The sequence below is a fragment of the Canis lupus genome, chromosome 18, assembly GCF_003254725.2.
Source record: "Canis lupus dingo isolate Sandy chromosome 18, ASM325472v2, whole genome shotgun sequence".
Lineage (NCBI taxonomy): Eukaryota > Metazoa > Chordata > Mammalia > Carnivora > Canidae > Canis > Canis lupus.
The window spans coordinates 38,915,143-38,933,417 of NC_064260.1; the positions used below are offsets into that span (position 1 = coordinate 38,915,143).

An 18,275-nucleotide genomic window follows, 5' to 3' on the forward strand; every position below is an offset into this window, starting at 1 on the left:
AACTAGGAACCTGGATTCAAAAATTTGACCATTGAGACCTAACACAGATTTCAAGCCAGCATGCTTGCATCAGCAGGAATCTAGTTAAAGAACATGGGCAACTCCCAAAGAGGGCATGTTCCCCAGTACCCACTTTAGATATGACTGTGGTGGATAATGGAAAAGGGAGAGGGAAGAGTCAGAAGCTACAGAGAATGACTGACAAAGGAGTTCTTACCGGAAATCAGGGTTCACAACTAATAAAGCAGCTTGATCTGAGCTCTTCATAATGCTCTCCACTAAAATTTTAGAATTGCTATAGATCATTACTGCTGTGTGTTTTTGTTTCTCACTCTCTATACAAGGGTTTTAGTTTGCTGCTACGCTGTCCTTGGGCCACCATTGTATATTGGGTAGGTGTAAGTGGATGGGTGGGTGGTAACTTTCCTTTTTAGCTCATGGGACATTGGGCCACAGGAGGCCCAGTGGAGAGTACTGCACCGCTGGTGATCCTGGGCTTTGAGCTGGATGCGGCAACAGTCTAAGATATGTGTGGGAGGAAAACTGAATGACAGGTATTTGGTGACCAGCAGAGCAGATGGTGTTATAGATTGGTGGGGTTTCTCCAGCCTTGTTTCCTTTGCCTTCTAGGTACATACTAGTCTACTCCCTTGAAGTTAAATGGAGCCATGGGACTGAGTTCAGGCCAGTGAAATATGGTTGGAATTGATGTACTTCCAGGTTAGACCCTCCAAAATGTCTCTTGAGCTCTGCTCCACTGCGGAGGATCCAGTGGAGGACCGTGTAGCCTCAGGGATGGTAGAGCCAATAGATGGAAGGAATAACTCATGGTGGGCAAAGCCTATGACATGCATTAGTATGTGACGTGAGCAGGAAAAAAAAAAAAAGCTTCATTAAGTTAACCCAGGAAACAAATCTTTCTTCTATTGAGATTTTGGGATCATCTATTATCATAATTAGGCTTGATCAATGTGATAATCAAAGCTCTATGCAATGAAACATACAGGATATATGTGTCAGTGTTACCTATTACCCTCCAATTTTCTTTCACCAGATGATTATAGAGGATCTCTGTGGCTAAAACTGACTTCTGATTGAGACTGTATTTTATCTATGTCTTATGGGGTTCTTGTCCCCTGAAGTCAGTTAGTCCCCAGGAATTATGAAATGCCTAAACCCAAATCTACTACTTACTAGGTGTGTGATTTTGGGCATGTATTAATGTGTTTGAGCATCAGTTCCCTTATCTGTAGATGGGTATAATAATAGTACCTATCTTGGATTGTTGTAAGAATTAAGTGAATCAATCCATATACAGTGATCAGCACAGCATCTGGCACCTAGTACATGCTCAATAAACTTATATCATCATGATTGTCTACATTATAAGTTGTTAGGTATACACTTGGCATAGGGTCAGCATTGAACAAAATATACAAGGTCTGGACTTCTGTGAGATACCTGCTCATTCCATAACTCTTATGTTTAATTTTGCACTTGTTCAGTGTAGTCTCTATTAAGTACTTGTTTTTAGGAGAAAAGGTTTTGCATCTCTCCAATCTACTTTAGAAAACATTGGTTATGGTTAGGCATGTTCTTTGTCTTTCTCTGTGAGTGCTCTGAGTCAGTATCTGTGTTCCTGTTAGTGGCTTTATTCTCTGAGTGCAGTGTTTGTCCATGCCCTGTGGCAAGTGGAGTGGGAGGCATATAGGAAGGCGAAAATCCTTATTGGTGGAAGGAACCACTTCCTGTTTAGAGCCATTTCCTGCTTGGATCACTTCCTGCTCAGAGCCACTTCCCCTGCCATTGTACTTATAGAAGTACACTTTGCTCCTTTTTTGGGTCTCTTTCCCCGGGGTACACTGCCCAACCATCTCATTTCCAATGGTGTGTAGGTCACATTTGCAAGACCTAAGAGGTCAAGAATCCCTTCCCTTCTTTATTAACCTATGAGAACAGAGACTGAATCTATACCAGTGATGGCATCCTCTAGCCCCTACACTATGCTTTTAGATGCCTGTTTTACCTGTATGCCCAAGATAGGGTCCTTATGCCTACACAGCTGGTGTGGACCATCTCCCTGGCACATGCTCCTTAGTGATGCTAATTAGGCAGGCACACCCACTTGCCTTGGCATGTTTTATAGATGACCCAAGCTGCAAACACCAACATGTATAAGACATATGCTCTCCTCTTTGTGTAATTTCAGGCACCAAAATATGCCTACACATAAGGGTGTGTGCATACAGACACACGCGTATTCTTTTTTGCCTGGTAGAAATATGCTTCTGTGATGTTCCTTCTACTCCCACACATGCCCCTCCATGGTTGGCACATCTCCTAATTATTCCCATCTACTCCCTCCCCATAGACCTTTTGTGTGTATATTTTGGCACACATCCTCTTGTTTCTGCCTAGTTCTTCTCTCTCTTTTTCTTTCCCTGCCTCCCCCCTCCTCTTCACAACTCCTTAGAGAATTTGTTAAACTATACACTCTTTATTATTAATGTACATTTATGAAAAATTCTTCACAGTTACAAAAGTGCATGGTTATAAAATCATCTCCATACAAAGGTTGGTATCTTCCCTTTCCCCATCCCTCCCTAACCCTCCCACCCCCAGACATCAGCATTCCACAGGACAAGAGCTTAGAAAAACTGAGAGCTCAGTGAATCCAGAGCTCTCCAACCCAAAGCTGTGGCAAACATGGTGGTGATTTACATAGGACTTTGCAACTTGCCTCCTTCATCTCCCTTTTGCCTCCTCTGAGGTGGGTAGAGCAGACAAGATTCTCTAGCTTTGGGAAATTGTTCTTCTGAGAAATGGGCAAAGATGTCTCCTTATATTCTTCTAGAGCTGAAAAGAATGTCAGAGCAATATCCACAAAAACATCTATAAGGAAAATGGAGGCTGTAGGTGTTTCCTGATGGTTGAAGAGAAATGCCTTTCTTGGGCTATTCAAACCATATGCCATCTTCCTTGAAAAGAGCTAGCAAACTCTATAGCAACTCTGGGGACCTATTTCTGCAGAATTTCCCGGTACTCCCTATGGGAATGGAGAAACAGGTGAGGATTTGTCTGTTGGTGACCGGAATCAACTGGTCCAGAGTGGTGTGGTACAGATTGGGGTCTTTTCTAAAGAACAATTTTCTTGGTGCACTATCATAGCACTGTTGGTTAGCTAAACTTTGATATCCTCTGGCCCAGCATAAAGGAAGCTTCTGTGATAAGGACAAATCTCTGAGAGATAGAGAATGGAGGGAAGCAGTCAGGCTGTTGCTAGGTTGCCTCAGCCACACATTTATCTCTTTTTTATATTTTTCTGAGCAGTGATCCCTAACCCAATCCTAATGGGATTCCACTTATTGTACCAAGTGATGCAATGAACAGATGGTTGAGTATACTGTGTCAGAGAACTGAACTCAAGTTCCAGAGAGGTTGGCCCCATATCAGTAGATACCCAACGTTCATGGAACCTCATGAACAGACACATTGCCTCAGAGATGCCCCAATATTTACACGTTAACTAGTCTGAAAAAAACTTATCCAAGGTTTGTAGGAATATCTTCATGGTTTCTTGGTCAGCAGGATTGTGTGAACATTTACAACTAGGGCAGTTATATTACCTCTAGAGAGGTGTGCTTCTAGAAGCTTGGTTCTGATAGCCTGCACAAGAGGGTGGTGGTGATGGGAGACATGGAATTCCTTGTCAGGTGAGAAGTTTTATTATTGTGCTTTAGCTAACTGGGGATCTTCTAGCTGCTGGAGAAGAATCTGTTCTTTAAATGTCATGTATCTTACTCAGAAAAATTTGCCATTAATGGGGACAAATAGTCTTATTAGAAAGGACATTTGAATTCAAGGGGGTATTAGGTGTCTTGTTTCATTCTAGTTCTATGCAAAAAGGTACATATCTTAAAATATATTAACTATATTTCAGTAAATAAGAGTCTCTAGGAGATTATAATAGATGTATATGGTGTCCCTCTATGGGAGGCTTAGCTATTTGTGTCAAGACTATTTCTAAAATTTCCTCTCCAAATATATTAGGCTGTTAGCTTGACTGTTGAAGAGTAGCCTGGGTATAGTGGAAGAGGACAGCAGGCACAGTTCTACTCCAGATGCCACAGGAGCAGGATCTTGCACAAATGTTATTAATGAGATGTAGGGGATACAAATTTCAAGTACCCCAGGTCTAGCAAAGTTTCTAGGTGCTCTTTTGGTTGACTAGCTCAGGGAAGCATGAGTAAGGGAAGACTTCTTGGAAGTTGACATGCTGTTTTTCCCTTTATTCTTCTCTCAGGAGGATGGGGTGATGCAACATTGTTGGAGCTGGGGGGCAATGTAGAAAGCCCCTGTTTTAATCATTATCCTGGCCAACCTTACCAACATGTTGGACTGTGCCTTAATTTCTTCTCCTATCCTGCTGAGGTTCTCACCCCACAGTTCTCTTGCACCCTTTGTATTACTTGCAACACAACACAGCAGGGCTTGAGTAGGAGGGGTTAGCACAACTTCCTCTCTTGTTTCCCAAAGAATTTTTTTTTTTTTGCATGACTACCACCATGGCCACTAGTTCTAATGTGTTATTTACACTTTGCAAGGCAGATGACTCCTATTCAGGTGTTATTTGTGCTGCTTCTATGTTTCGGAGGCTGTGATTTGCTCTACTCTGAGCTCATCGAAATCTGTGCAGCAGCTGGATTTTGCTGCCTTTTATTTAGCTGATCTACTGGATGTTCATGGCTGCTGAATCCAAGAGCCCCACTACCCTGCCATCCTGGCCATTCTCTTCCCCAAGCACCTGGGAAAGCTGGAGAGAGAGCCAAGTTGAAGTTGAGTCTCAACTTTTCTGCTTTGGCAAGTCACACCTGCTCTTGAGTCTCTATTTTCCATTCTTCAGAATAGGAGTAATTATGTTTGGTTTGCCTCCCACTTAGGGTTGTGAAAAGTCAAGAAGAATGACGCTGAACAGCCTGTTAGGAGCTGTCCAGTGCTGAACAAATACAGGGAAGGATCTGAGGAAGCTGATGATGAGGATGGAGTTAACAGCAGCAATGATGATAATAGTGCTTTGCACATGAAGTTAACTTGATTTGTGATGACTGATTAGACACGGTTTCCCTGAATGGAGCTGCCTATCACCTTGCTTCTAGAGTTTACCCAGATAGCCTTGGGTAAGATACTCAGCTCTCTACAATTAATTCAACTGTAAAATGGAAATAATAAAGACCACCAGGCAGTGTTGCTGTGAGAATTGAAATAGGAGAGTCAGTAGATTTAAAAGTGCCCAGAAGAGAGCCTGGCCATCATTGGGAGCACTTATTCAACACTACTTTAATTTGAACTTATATAACTTTAGAGGGAACTGTGGTGTTCTCCCAGCTTGGATAGGGTAGAAAGAGCACAGACTTTATTTTGCTTGTTAAGCAACATGTGACTTTAAACTCTCTTTGAACCTTCATTCCCTCATCTATACAATGGGAATAACAACGCTTACCTCACAAGATTGATGTGTGCATTAAAGAGAATTGCCTGTGGAGAGAGCATATCACAGTGTCTGACACTGGCAAGTGCTTGGTAATTAATAGCTCTCATACCCTGATGCTTAAATGGGTGAATTTCTTGGAAGAAAGAGAAAATCCTCCTATAGTCACAACTCTGGTGGCCTTTTCTTCCATCAGTCTTGGCTACTCTCATGCTACAGTGCACTTTCCTGGTGAGATCCTTTGGCATGAGCACCGTGGCAAGAACAGTCACAAAATTAGGAGTTCCAGGGTGCCAGGACTCTTGCTGCCCCATTGCTGGTCCTCCTGCTTCCCTCTTCTGAAGCCAAAGCTTGAGTGAGATTCAGGAGAAGATTAGATACCTCCACTTGGTACCTGGGACCTCACTGGTAGGCTGCAATTGATGGATATAGTATGAGGGGCAGTCCTTAGGAGGTGGTCTTATCTGGTAACTTCTGGCAGGAGGAGGCCTCGGGGGCTGGCATGGAGGTGTTCTCTCCCTTTGGAGGCAGTGGCAAGCAACTCCAGGAGTTGAAAGATTCGGTGTCAGAGGGAAGTTTTGGTCCTGTGTCACACCTGCTCTATGTGCTTAAGTTACAAGGATTAGTCTCCGTTCTCACACATCATGCATGATCTGGCCTCTGTCATTTGCTCATGTCCAAATCTAGTTGACAAAGCAGACAATTTTTGATGACTCAGTTCACAAATTGCCTCCATTCTTGTAATTCTCTTGGACTTTCCTAGGCACAGTTGATGATCCCTCCTCTGGGCTTTCATAACTCCTCTGAGAGTGCTGACAAATTGTCTTAAAGGGAATAGTTTTTGAATCTCTCTCTTCCATTAGAGGTAAGAGCCTTGGGAGCAGGGACTAGGTCAGAGTCACCTGACATTTCCAGTTCTGGCACAGTGTCTGGCCCACAGTTGAAGCTCACACAAAGATAGTTTCCTGACCTTGTTTGGGTCATGACAGAGGTGGCCGGCGCACCATGAGCCAGAGTGAGCAGTGTCTGGTGGTCAGCAGCAGTGGTGGCCAGCAGCATGGAGGGACACCAGGAGCCCACATCAAATCTCTTCCTCTTCACTGGCCTTGCTCCAACGGTGACAGCAGTTGGCTGTGATACCGAGGAGGAAGTTGGTGGCCACGGAGGCAATGGAGACCACGAAGCCCACAAACGCAATGAAGAGGTAATCATCCAGGGTCAGGGTCAGGTGGCAGGCCTTGAAGCTCTCCTCAGTGAGTGAGAAGAGTGGGGCGCCCTCGACTTCAGGGGGACCTCGGCACTCAGCTAGCTGAGAATCTGCAACACAGAACCCAGGAGTGGTGAGGGGCTGGAAGAGAGGAAGCAGAATGGATAGCTCCTCACCTCTCCCAAGAGAAGTTGATTTTTTTTTAAAATTGAGTTTCTTCTATGTATCAAAAATTTTACTTACCTTATTTGCTCTCCTCAATAGCCCTTGAATCAAGTATTTTTATACCTGCTTTTATAGTTGTGGACATCGATGCTCAGAGAGTTTAGTAACTTGCCTCTAGTCCAATAGTCACTACTGATGGTAGATCTGGAGCTTTCGTGGCACATTATGTTCTCTTACAATAGCCTCCTAACTGTTTTCTAGCTTCTGCTTTTAAACCATCTTGATGCAGGTGGCTGAATATCTGAAGTCCTGTCATGTACTCTGAGCTTGAAACTCTCCCCTGACTTCTTACCTTCCCATGGAATGAAAGCCAAGGTCCTTACCATGTCCAAGGACTCTTCTCGTCTCTTTCCCTCTACTCCTTGTTCACTCTGCTTCAATCCACCCACCCTTTTTGATCATTCTTCCATCACCGTGAGCATGTCCCTTTTCAGGGTGGAGAGAAGGTGCCGTTGTATTTGTCTCATTTATCTCCTGAATCCTAGCACATCTCCATCTCTTGCTTCCTTGAGGACTCTGCTCAAATATCACCCTATTAATGGGGTCTTTCTAAATCATTCTATATAACATAATAATACCACACTACCTTCCTCTGGGTATTCTCTACTTCCCTACTCTGCTTAATTTTTCTCCATTATCTTGGGCACCTGGGTGGCTCACTGGTTGAGCGTTTGCCTTTGGCTTGGGGCATGATCCCAGGGTCTTGGTATTGAGTCCCGCATTGGGCTTCCCACGGGGAGCCTGCTTCTCCCTCTGCCTATGTCTCTGCCTCCCTCTCTGTGTCTCTCATGAATAAATAATCTTTTTTAAAAAAGAATTTTTCTCCATCATATTTATCATGTCTCATAGTTTCTTTATTATCAGTCTTCTCTCCCTTAAATATAAGTTTTTCCCATGATGTCCCTAGTCTCTGAATAATTTCCTCTTTATGAAAGTGCTCAATGAGACTTTGTTAAATGAATGTGTGGATGGATGCTTCCAACTCTGAAGCATTGGGTCTTTCTATTATCCCATGTGGCTTTTCCAGGTATGTAGAATATAGGGTTAGGAATATGGGCTCTGAAGATACTGTTCTGGGTTCAAATCCTCTTTCTACTTCACACTAGGTGTGTGATTGTGGATGAGTTACTTAACCTCTGTGTGTATTGCTTTCTTCATCTGTAAAATAGTGTCTATTTTATTGGGTTGTAGTGAGAACTCAATGAGTTAACATATGTAAATAATACATTCTTGCTGGATAATAAGTACTATGTAAGTGTGTGCTTTTATTATTATCCTAAACTGGTCTCCCTGGACAGGTCAGTGAGGGTCCTGCCTTAGAGATGAGAGTGGTGTCAGGGAATAATTTGGCCAAAAAGTGCCAAGCACCAGCTTTTCAGCCGGCAGCCATTCCTTTGTTCAGTAGATAAATATTAATAAAGTTTTCACCTTGGGCAAGTCTTTTTTGACCTTTCTGGCTCTTGTGCTCTCCCTCCATAAGAAGGGGATAATTCAACCTAAATTGTCTAAGAGAGTCAATGTGAAGAAGCTTTCTAAATTAGGTGGTGCATAAATGCTATTTATTCATTCTATGGTTTTTGAGAGCAAAGAATAAGATGATTGATTTTAGTTGACCCCTTTGACAAGTGGATGAACTTCATTCTCCTCAGAAATGAGGAGTCGGTTTTCGGAAGAAGATGCAATCTCTCCAAACTCCAGGTGGAGGGGTCCCTGTAGGCCACATGCACAGCACTCCAGACCCTGCTCAGGACAAGATCACGTCTGGAGTTGACCATCAAGGACTCTCCTCTTGGAACTGAAGATGCTGAACTCCAAAGTCTACTGTGTGCATGACTGAGGTGGTGGCAAGATAATGTGAAGCTGGGGAATGTGGGGGAACTGAGGGCAACTGGTATGGACCCAGCAGAAGAGGCTCTGAGTGCAGCTGGCAGGACCCTGAGTGAATTCAGGATCAGAGCCTAAGGGCTGCTGAAGCCCTCTAGTAGGTCAAGAGACCAGTCTTGAGGCTGAGTTATATCCCAAGGGCACTCTTATGTCCCTCTTTGTTGGGATTTGTCAAAAAAACATGGATAATAGTGGAAGAAGAAAAGGTGACAAAGGAAAAAGGATCGCCTGGTCTTACCAACACTGGCAAGTTCTTTGCACCCAAGAGGAAATATCCTGGAGAGTGTGATGTGGTGAAAATTATGTTCTGTAGAGAACAGGGAACCTATGTTTCTAGTTGTGACCACTGGACAGTTACTTTCCCTCTTTGGAGCTCATCTGCACTGTCATGAGGCTGAACAGATGGGATCTCGGACCCCTCTCCTGCTCTCTGGGAGGCTGTGCTTCTTCTGAAGGGCAGTGGGGGCCTCAGAGATCACAGAAAAGAGGGGGCCCCTGGTGTGGTGGAGGCTGTGCTCCAGAGTACCCTCTTTGTCCTTAGTGCACAGGAGAGAGTAGAGAATGTGCAGCCTGCAAAGGGTGGGCAGGTGGGCAGATTGCTCCAAGCAGCCTCCCCCTCATGCCCCCTAGCATTGCCCCATCTCTGTCCCCAGCTATTTTGGTCCCAGAGAATTTCCTCCCACAGCTGTGTAGAAACAGTGGAATCGTGACCCACAGCCCCCCCAAACTATTTTGGTTCTGGGCTCCCCACTCAGTCCTCCTCCCCCTCCTACCTCATTCAGCATCGCTCTTTCTGAACACACTCCGAGCCAGGCTCTGGGAAAGCCCCTGAGATGGTCCTCCAATTATTTCCTGTTGTTCTGCTGCTGTGGGCTGGTGCCAAGGCTCAGTGTGGCCACGCAAGAGCTGATGGCTAGGCACAACAACTAAACATTGCGTGCTGCCAAGTGAGGCTAGAGCCCATCAGGCCTGTGTGATTCCAGGCTCCTTCAGTTCCCAGTGTGCCCTCAGTTGAGATTGGTTGGTCAAATTGCCACATCCATTGCCCAAACCTTGAGGAGCTCTGCCGAGCCCCTTTGGCCAGTCAGAACTCAAACCCTGCCTCCTTGTGTTAGCTTTGGACCTGACTCTTCAGGATATAGCCAGAAGGTGGCCAGACTGCCATGGTTTGAATTCTGACTCCCACACTTAACAGCTGTGTTGCTTTGGGTAAGCTACTGAACCTCTCTGTGCCTTGGTTTCCTTCTCTATAGAGTAGTGGGTGTGTGTGTAGGTCTCATCATGGTTCTTATGAGGATGAGATGAGCTAAATAGGAAATATGCTTAGGATAAAGCATAATAGTAACTGGAAGATCGTCAGTACTAAAAGAGTATTAAACATTTCTATTTCTTTGAGTTTTCCCAGCACTTACAACACTTAAAAAGCAGCCTGGCTGAGTAGAACAGGGCTTGGAAGTCAAATCAGCTTGGGTTTTATCCATGGCCCTGATACTCTCTAAATGAGTGACCCTGGGCAAGTCTTTTCATTGTTCTAGATTTCAGTTTCTTCACCTGCAAAATGGAGGTCATAGAAGTAGGGGTAAATAATGAGTGCTGAGCTCTTAGGTCCTGATGAAAGCTCAGGACACACTGTCTATTATTAGCTAGTCTTGCTTACTATCTGTCTGCCTCATTAGGTCCTAAGCACCACAGAGGCAAGGGCGGGGTGTGTGTCATTCATGAATGGGTCCCTGGTGCCCAGCATGCACAGCAAGGGCTGCATGGATAAAGTGAGCGGGCCGGTGCACGCAGAGGCCAGCGCAGATCAGGGCACGTGCTGGTCCAAAGAGCTCGCAGTGCCTCCCTGTTTTTTGGAGCCTTTGCTCATCCGAGTGAGGCAAGCCCCCCTGTCCCCTGGGCTGCCCAGTTCCTGCCCACCTGCCTTACCCGCCGTGCAGCGCTGGATCCGGTTCCGCAGCCACTTCAGCAGCGGCTCCATAGTGCAGCCGCACACCCAGGGGTTGCCGCCGATCTGCAGAGTCACCAGCCCTGGCAGGCCCTCCAGGGCCTCGAGGCTGAGGAAGGCAAGGCCCCCGTAGCTGAGGTCCAGGTCTCGGAGTTGCACCAGGCCCTGGAAGGCCTGGGGGTGCACCCTGCGCAGCCACGGGTTGTGGCTCAGGTCGATGTGCACGAGGCCGTGAGCTTCCTGGAACATATCAGCTGGCACGTGGCTGAGGTTGTTGTAGCTCAGATCCAGGTGTGCCAAGCGCTTGGCGTGCAGGAAGAGGCCTGGGGGCAGCTCCATCAGGGAGTTGTTGCGCAGATCCAGCACCCGGAGCTCCATGTAGCACGTGAGGTAGCCGGGCGGCACGGCCGCGATGCGGTTATGGGCCAGGCTGAGGTTGCGGGTGTCCCTCGGCAGGTCTGGGGGCACGGAGAACAGCCGTTGGCTGCTGCAGTCTACCACCTGGTTATGGCACGTACAGAGGACCGGGCAGCTGGTGCCGGCATCCGAGTGCATCACCCCGGCTGCCAAGAGGAGGGAGACCAGCAGCACGGCCGGGTGGGGGGGCCCAGGCCAGGGCAGCTGGGACCAGGTGTCACCCATCTCAGGCAGCTGGCAACAGCAGTACTGTAGGGAGCCCACTGGGGCTGAGGCCGTGTCCATGAAGCAAGAGTCAGTGCCTCCGAAAGACAGCTACATCAGGGCCAGAGTCCTGGAAGGTGGGGCTTCTGGGCACGTGGTATCATGGCTCAAGCCTTTGCCCAGAGCCTCTAAGCACCAGAGGGCTCCCTAGGTGAGATCCACAGGGAGTACCCTTTGGAGCCCAGGGGGCAATCAATCCAGCTGAGGTCCCTCAGGATCTGAGAAGATGATCAAGACTTGGGAGAGGAAGGAGCTGAGGATGGGGCTGGACCTGCTGCTAGCAGGTCGTGGATGTGGAAGGGTCCTTGTAGATCTGTGTTCCTCTCACCCATGACTGCTGGGTGCTTCCTCTCTGTATTATGTTGGAGAGGTGGTGCTGGTGGGTGGGGGGAAGGACATGAAAAGTGTCTGTTGAAGGTCCTGGGGCATCGAAAAACCCTGAGCCCTGTCTCACGTCTGGGACCAACTAGGAGGCCAGATCTCCAGCATGGGAAGTCTCAGAAGCCATTCTTTCTGGTAGCCCAGGGGACTCGAGTCCAAGGGGGTCCTGGGGCGGGTGTTTTAAGAAGGGAGCCCGGTGGGGAGTGGGTCCCCATGGGCCTCCTGATAGCCCGAGTCCTCAGCCTCAGCATCTACTGAAATCCCCAAGGAGGCTCTTCTTTTCCCAGGTTGGGGAGGACCCGAGTGACACCCGCTGTCGGCTGCCAAGTCTGGAAAGAGCCATATGTCCTGGTGGTGCAGGAGGCGGGCAGCTAGGACAGCTTTGGCGACTTGTCCTGAGCCGGGGCCGCTCTCCCCGCCCGGCTCTGTGTTCAGCAGGCCGGTACAGAATTTCCTCTGTCAACAAGGAAAGCACTCAGGCAGAGACCACTCAGCCCTCTTCCCCCGGCCCTCTCCTCCCCGCAGCCCCCCTAGGTTCCCTGCCCCCGCGTCTTCCCTGCTTCTAACGGAGTCCTCTGCATACTGTGGGTCAGGTGCGGGCAGGGTCAGATAGACCCCACCCTCCCGTTGTGGTCGCCTGTCCTCCTGGGGGTTCTGTCCTGGGGGAGATGTGTTTGCTTCTCCTCCTAGCCTTGCCCCTCAGCATCAAACACCCCACCCTTGAACAACTCTAAGAAAATATGCACAGGCACGCTCATCTGGTCGTTTGCATAGCCCTTTCAGACGCGGTTAGCACTCCGCTCTCCCTCCCTCGCCCTCTCCCTCATCTCTCTCTCTCTCTCTTTCTCTCTCTCTCCTCTCTCCTTTTCTCTCTCTCTCTCTCTCACACACACACCCACATGCACACATTGTTCTCCTGTGATCACCCCACATTTTGCCCTGCTCTGTGCTCACACCTCCCAGTTTTCTGCCCAGCTGCCTTCTGTACACGCACTCCTGCAGAGCCCCCTGTTCAGTCTGCCCCCCATTTTTCACCCCCATGCACACCCCTAATGCTAGTGCCCCTTCTACAAGCGCCCCACTCTGCCCCCCAGTGTGAGCCCACGCCCACATTCGGTCAGGCAGAGAGACAGCACGATGACACACCCGGTATCTCAGCCCCACCGTCCACCCGCATCCCTGGTGGCCCCCTCAGCCTGCATCCTCCGTGGCCCCTGGCTGTCCTCACTTGTCCTCCCTCACCCCTTCGGTCTGGCACTGCCTCCGTTCCCAGCACTTCCAGCCTCAATCCCGCCCACTGGGAAATCACCCAGTTCCTTTATCCAGACCCATTTTTCTGAACCCCAAGGTCTCGCCTTCCACTCCCAGAGGCCCTCAGGGGCCCACTTACTCTGTTCCAAGGACACAGCCATCAATCTGCGGCATACACGGGTCTCCCTCCCTCATCCTGGAATCCCGCTCGCTGCTTCAGGAGAACAGATTGCCTCCCCGGCAAGTCCCCTCCCCCGGCCTCTCCTCCTCCATGGCTCCTGGATCCCGGGGCAGCATCCTCTGTGGTTTCCCGTCCTGTGCTCCCGGTGCCTGGCTGTTCCCCTTCTTTTACTCAAAAAGGAGAATCAGAGAGAGGATGCTTAGAAGAAAGTTCACAGAATCCGAATGCTTCTTCCCGAAACTCAGCTGGTGCTGAGGCTGCTGGGGTATGTGGCTTCCGCCAGGTCTTCCCCTCCCTCCGCCTTCCTTTCCTCTCTCCCCCTCCTCTCTCCCTTTTTCGCTCCCTTTTTTTCCTCGAGGGCCAGGTACTGACGTTTCACTGTCTCTTAGCAACTGCCTCCACATCTCTGAGCAACAGGAGAGCTGGCTATGGACCCCACTAAGATGAGAGAGACTGGAAGGAAGCAGTCGCAGAATCCACAACCACCTGCGGGGTCCTAGTGATAGGGCAAGGGGGGCAGGGGGGGAGGGGGCAGGGGGCAGGGCAAGGGGAAGGCAGAGAGGCAGGCAGGCAGAGAGCGCAAGAAGGCCCAGTGGGAGAGGTTGGAGTGGGGGTAAAGTAAGGATCTGGAACCTGAGATGGAGGAGGGCCCATAAGGGAAAATAGAGATAGGTTGGAAAAGGGAAAGGAATTTCTTGAGGGCAGGGGGAGAAATTGGGGAAGGTGATGAAGACATGAATAAGAATGGAAGGAAAGAGGAGAAGTGCATGTGACAAGTTTGCTCACTTGACGGGATATATCTCTTCAGTCCATATGTAGCACCTGCTTCCCTGGGTCTGAATATAGTTTGGTCCCCAGGTACCAGGTGGCTGGACTGGCTCAGGGCTTGTCCAGGGACAATTATAGAAGGTTAGACCTTTTCCGTATTCCTTAATTGTTCCTAAGTCCTGACCTCACAAGCTCGGAGAGTTTTGGGACATAAAGAGCCAAGTGACAGGTCCAGGCAGGGTACCTGGGGCTACAGACACACTCAGGTCCATTTTTAGGAGGATGGAAGCTTCCAGAACACCTTATAGTCTTGATCTCTTTCTCCAGGTCCCAAGGATTCTGTCTGCTATCCCATTTCCATTTTTTCAAGCTCCATATACCTCCCCCCACAGACTGACCTCACATGAAGGTAAAGTCTTTGCAACATCTCTTTTCTTGATGACCCATTGAACAAATTTCTAGCCACGTTGCATTTGAAAAACCAGCTTGACCAGTTGCTTCGGTCAAAGAGCTGGCTCATTTCTTCATTTTAATAATTGTTTATTGAGCACTCACTGTGAGCCATGTGCTTAGCTATAAGATAGGCATATAGTTGCCAGTAAGATGGATGAAGACTTTGTCCTTACAGGGGTCACCTTAGTCCTGTATGTTCACTTAGTTGATCTAAGGCCTCTTCTTAAGTCTTGGAAAAACCAAAATCAAAGAGCAGAAAACACATGTTAAGTTGTACAGATTCTAGGCATGTACAAAGTCCTCAAAATCATTGTCTTCTCTAACACAATTCTTTTTCCTTTATGGTCTTAGAAGTTCTGCTGCTGAGCATTGTCTTCATATTATATTCATTTTGAATCTTTCATGTTCTACAGTGTCTAGTGCAGGGTAACACAGTACCTACTTCATTAATATTGATATATTGAATTGGTTGAGGTAAATATGATTTGTATCTCCCCCTCCCTGACAAAAGGGAATGATTCTTAAACTCATTTAAGAGCTTAGAAATAGAATGTTAACCTTAATGCACAAATCAGAGCAACACATGGAGACAAAGTAATCCATTATAAACAAGGACTGTTGGCCACAGTAAAGCAAAGCTAACATGATACTTTACTAACATTAACTGCAAAATGATAGAAAACAGAATTATTTCAATAGAGACTAAGAAAGGTGGTCAGAACATTTCAATATTTAGTGTTGACTAAAGGCACATTAACATACAAGTGACAAATAATGGAAGTTTTCTTTCTTTACATAGCATGAAATTTATGTTTACAATAAGACCAATACTATGAGTAAAGGAAACTACCTGTGAGAGTTTCCTTAAAAAATAGGATCTAGACAAGAATGCCTTGTCACCCTTGAAAACAGTTTTCTGGCTTTTGCAGTTGGGATAATGATGATGTTTAACTCATGGAGTTATTATATGCTATATGAGTCGTTATTAATAAAGTACTTAGAATAGACACAGTGAGCACTACAGATGTGTTTGTTAAGTGAACAAATATAATACAAGGCAGAGTGTAAAATTACTGAAATCTTTATGCAGAAGGGAAAACCAATTGCCTGAAAGTGAGAGAAGAAAGGAAAATATCCTATTTGCACATGACTTGAATGTATTCTGGTACAGGATAAGCCTCAAAACCTTCAGAAAACCCCCACTGACCATTGCATATAAGGCCATTGTATAAGATGTCTTCTCTAAAAACAAAACAAAACAAAACCAAAAAATAAAAAAAGAAAGTGAGGATAAGTGTGACCCACCAAGGCAAAGGACTGGGGAAAGGTGAAGGATGGATGGTATTCAGCATTGCTCTTATGCAGTGTTCCTGGCCACTTCCTTTAGCAAAATGACTTTCTCCTATGTAGCACGCTTGCAGCAGGTGTGATTCAATTTTGAGCCCCAGTAAAACGATTATTACATACCATGGCCTTTTGTGTTCTCTTGTGAGCTATTGAAACTGTGACTATTCAATCATGAATGTCAAAGATTTACTCTACTGGGAAAATACACAGAAATTAATCTTAGAGTTGTAGATACAAATGAATTGAAAAAATCATTTTACTTATTATAACTTCTTGACATACATGGCAAACGAGTTAAGATAATGACAGAAAACCTTTAAATACATGAGAATAAATGTTCAGGGACAATTATGAAGCCTCAGTAGACTGAAGATACAGGAAGAAATGGAAAGTTAATCTCTCTAGTTGCTGAGAAAGCTTAAAAATAGAAAAGATGACTTTGAATTTTATAGTATAATAATTTAGTGAGGTATTTAGCAGAATCTGGTGAACTGGTGATGAAGCCATTTGGGAAAAAATGGACAAGGATGCACACATGATGTTAATGAAGATGATGATAATGACGGGGAAATGATGAGTAGTAGTGGTGGTAGGCTTTCCTAACTAAAAGATTAAAACACATATTGCAAACTGGAAATCAGCCAATGGCATTACCTAGTGTTTGTGCTTTGGAAATCACCATGGGATGCACCATGCTTTGAGGAAGTGATTCTCACCATCAGAATAGAGAAAATGAAAAATGGGAAATGAAACCAGTGTTGAAAGTCATCTCCAAGCAAGAAATGTTATTGAGACATTGACATCATACCTCATTTTTATGCATTGAAGACATTCCAAATGGTCCAAAGAATTAAAGAGAGAAACAAATAATAACAAAATGCCTATCAGGGAGTGAACAGAATAGCACATTTGTCCCAATCATGGAAAGAAGATGTTTTGTCTTTCTGTGTGTCAAGGAAATAAGGAGAATGTCATTTGCAACAAGATGGCTTTTGATAAACATGCAACATTGAAGACATAAGTTTTCCTTGAGCAAAAAAATAACAAAACCAAATTACAGAGAAAGGAAAGAAACTCAGTGGAGAAACAGATTTTAGACATAAGTGATTTGAAATAATCTGTGCAAAATATGTTGAGAAATGCTTACAGATATCATTTTATTTATTTTATTTTTTAATTTTTAAAAGATTTATTTATTTTAGAAAGAGCACTAGCAGGGGGAGGGGCAGAGGGAGAGGGAAAGAGAATCTCAAGCAGACTCTCCACTGAGTCTGGAGGCTGAGGGGAGTATGTGGCGGGGTGCTCCATCTCACAACCCTGAGATCATTACCTGGGCCGAAATCAAGAGTCAGTGCTTTACTCATTGAGCCATCCAGGGTCCCTCCGATATCATTTTAAAATTGATAGAATAATAAATTCCTCTAATGCAAATATAGAAAATAAAGTGTTATATAGGTTAATTATATCTCAATGAAAACAAAATAAAACAAAACCCCAAACACCATGGTAGACAATATCCTAAAATGGCCCTTGTGGTATGTTGAATAAGGCCCCCCAAGGTGTTTTTATTCTAATCTCTGAAACCTGTAAGTATGTCACCTTTTATGGCAAAAAGAACTTTGTAGATGTGATTAAATTAAGGACATTGAGATGAGATCAGCCAGGTGGGTCTAATGTAATAATAAGGATCCCTCAAAGGGAATGAGAGGTAAGAGAGTTAGAGAAGAAGATGATGGTGGAGGCAGAGGTTGGAGATGCTACTTGCTGACCCTGGAGATAAGGAAGGGGCTAGGAGTCAAAGAATGAAGCCTCTAGAAGCTACAAAAAGCAAGGAAATAGATTCTCTCCTGGAGACTCCAAAGGAATATAGCCCTGGTGACCCATGTTAGGCTTGTGACATCTAGAACCATAAGATAATACAGTTCTTTTAAGCTGCTAAATTTGTGGTAATTTGTTACAGCAAGGGGTAACTAAAATAGTCCTCAAGATTTCCAACTCGTGTACTCCCTGGTCCTTGAGTTTCATCCAAATCTGTGAGTATGATGGGATATCATTCCCATGATCTATCCCAATTGTAAGTTGACTTTGTGTTAAACAAAAGGGAGATTACCCAGGCTGGTGTTTCCTACAGGTGAACCCTTAAAATGGATACTGTCCATTGCCAGCTCTGAGAATGGGGTGGGGAGACATGTGGAAAGTTGCTTAGAGCTTTCTGGTTGCTGAGACTGACCTCTGGGCGACAGCCAGCAAGGAATCTGCAAGGACTTGGATCTGCCAATGAGTTTAGAAGATGGCCTAGAGATCCAGATGACAATGTAGCTGGCCAACGTGTGGACTTCACTCAGCCTCATGAAATACCCTGGGTAGACAGCCCAGCCATACTGTGCCAGGACTGTGCCAGGACTACAGAGCCATAAGCTCGTACTCGAGTGTTGTTCTAAGCCAATCAGTTTGTGGCAATTTG

The 18,275-nt window shown here is 46.0% G+C and overlaps 1 protein-coding gene across 2 annotated transcripts; it reads right to left on the minus strand.

Annotated features, from left to right (window-relative positions):
* Nucleotides 1-2,585: 2,585 nt before the first annotated feature.
* On the minus strand, nt 2,586-13,682 carry LRRC55 (leucine rich repeat containing 55). 2 transcript variants are annotated; one of them, XM_025452220.3, is made up of 3 exons: nt 13,202-13,682; nt 10,731-12,267; nt 2,588-6,805 (listed from the first exon to the last, which is right to left on the minus strand). In XM_025452220.3, exons 2-3 carry the CDS (start codon nt 11,449-11,451, stop codon nt 6,570-6,572), a joined length of 957 nt encoding a protein of 318 aa, XP_025308005.1. In that variant the 5' UTR covers nt 11,452-12,267; nt 13,202-13,682; the 3' UTR covers nt 2,588-6,569. The 2 variants fall into 2 exon arrangements, with proteins under 2 accessions (XP_048952616.1, XP_025308005.1); XM_049096659.1 differs by lacking the exon at nt 13,202-13,682 and having other exon boundaries at nt 2,586-6,805; nt 10,731-11,459.
* Between the last annotated feature and the right edge of the window lie 4,593 nt (nt 13,683-18,275).

Bases quoted from the DNA above. Each gene is read 5' to 3' on its own strand.
- LRRC55 (XM_049096659.1), bottom strand. From the start codon at position 11,451: ATGGACACGGCCTCAGCCCCAGTGGGCTCCCTACAGTACTGCTGTTGC. The intron at 6,806-10,730 runs GTAAGGCAGGTG...TCTGTGTTGCAG, and splicing joins GATCCAGCGCTGCACGGCGG to ATTCTCAGCTAGCTGAGTGC.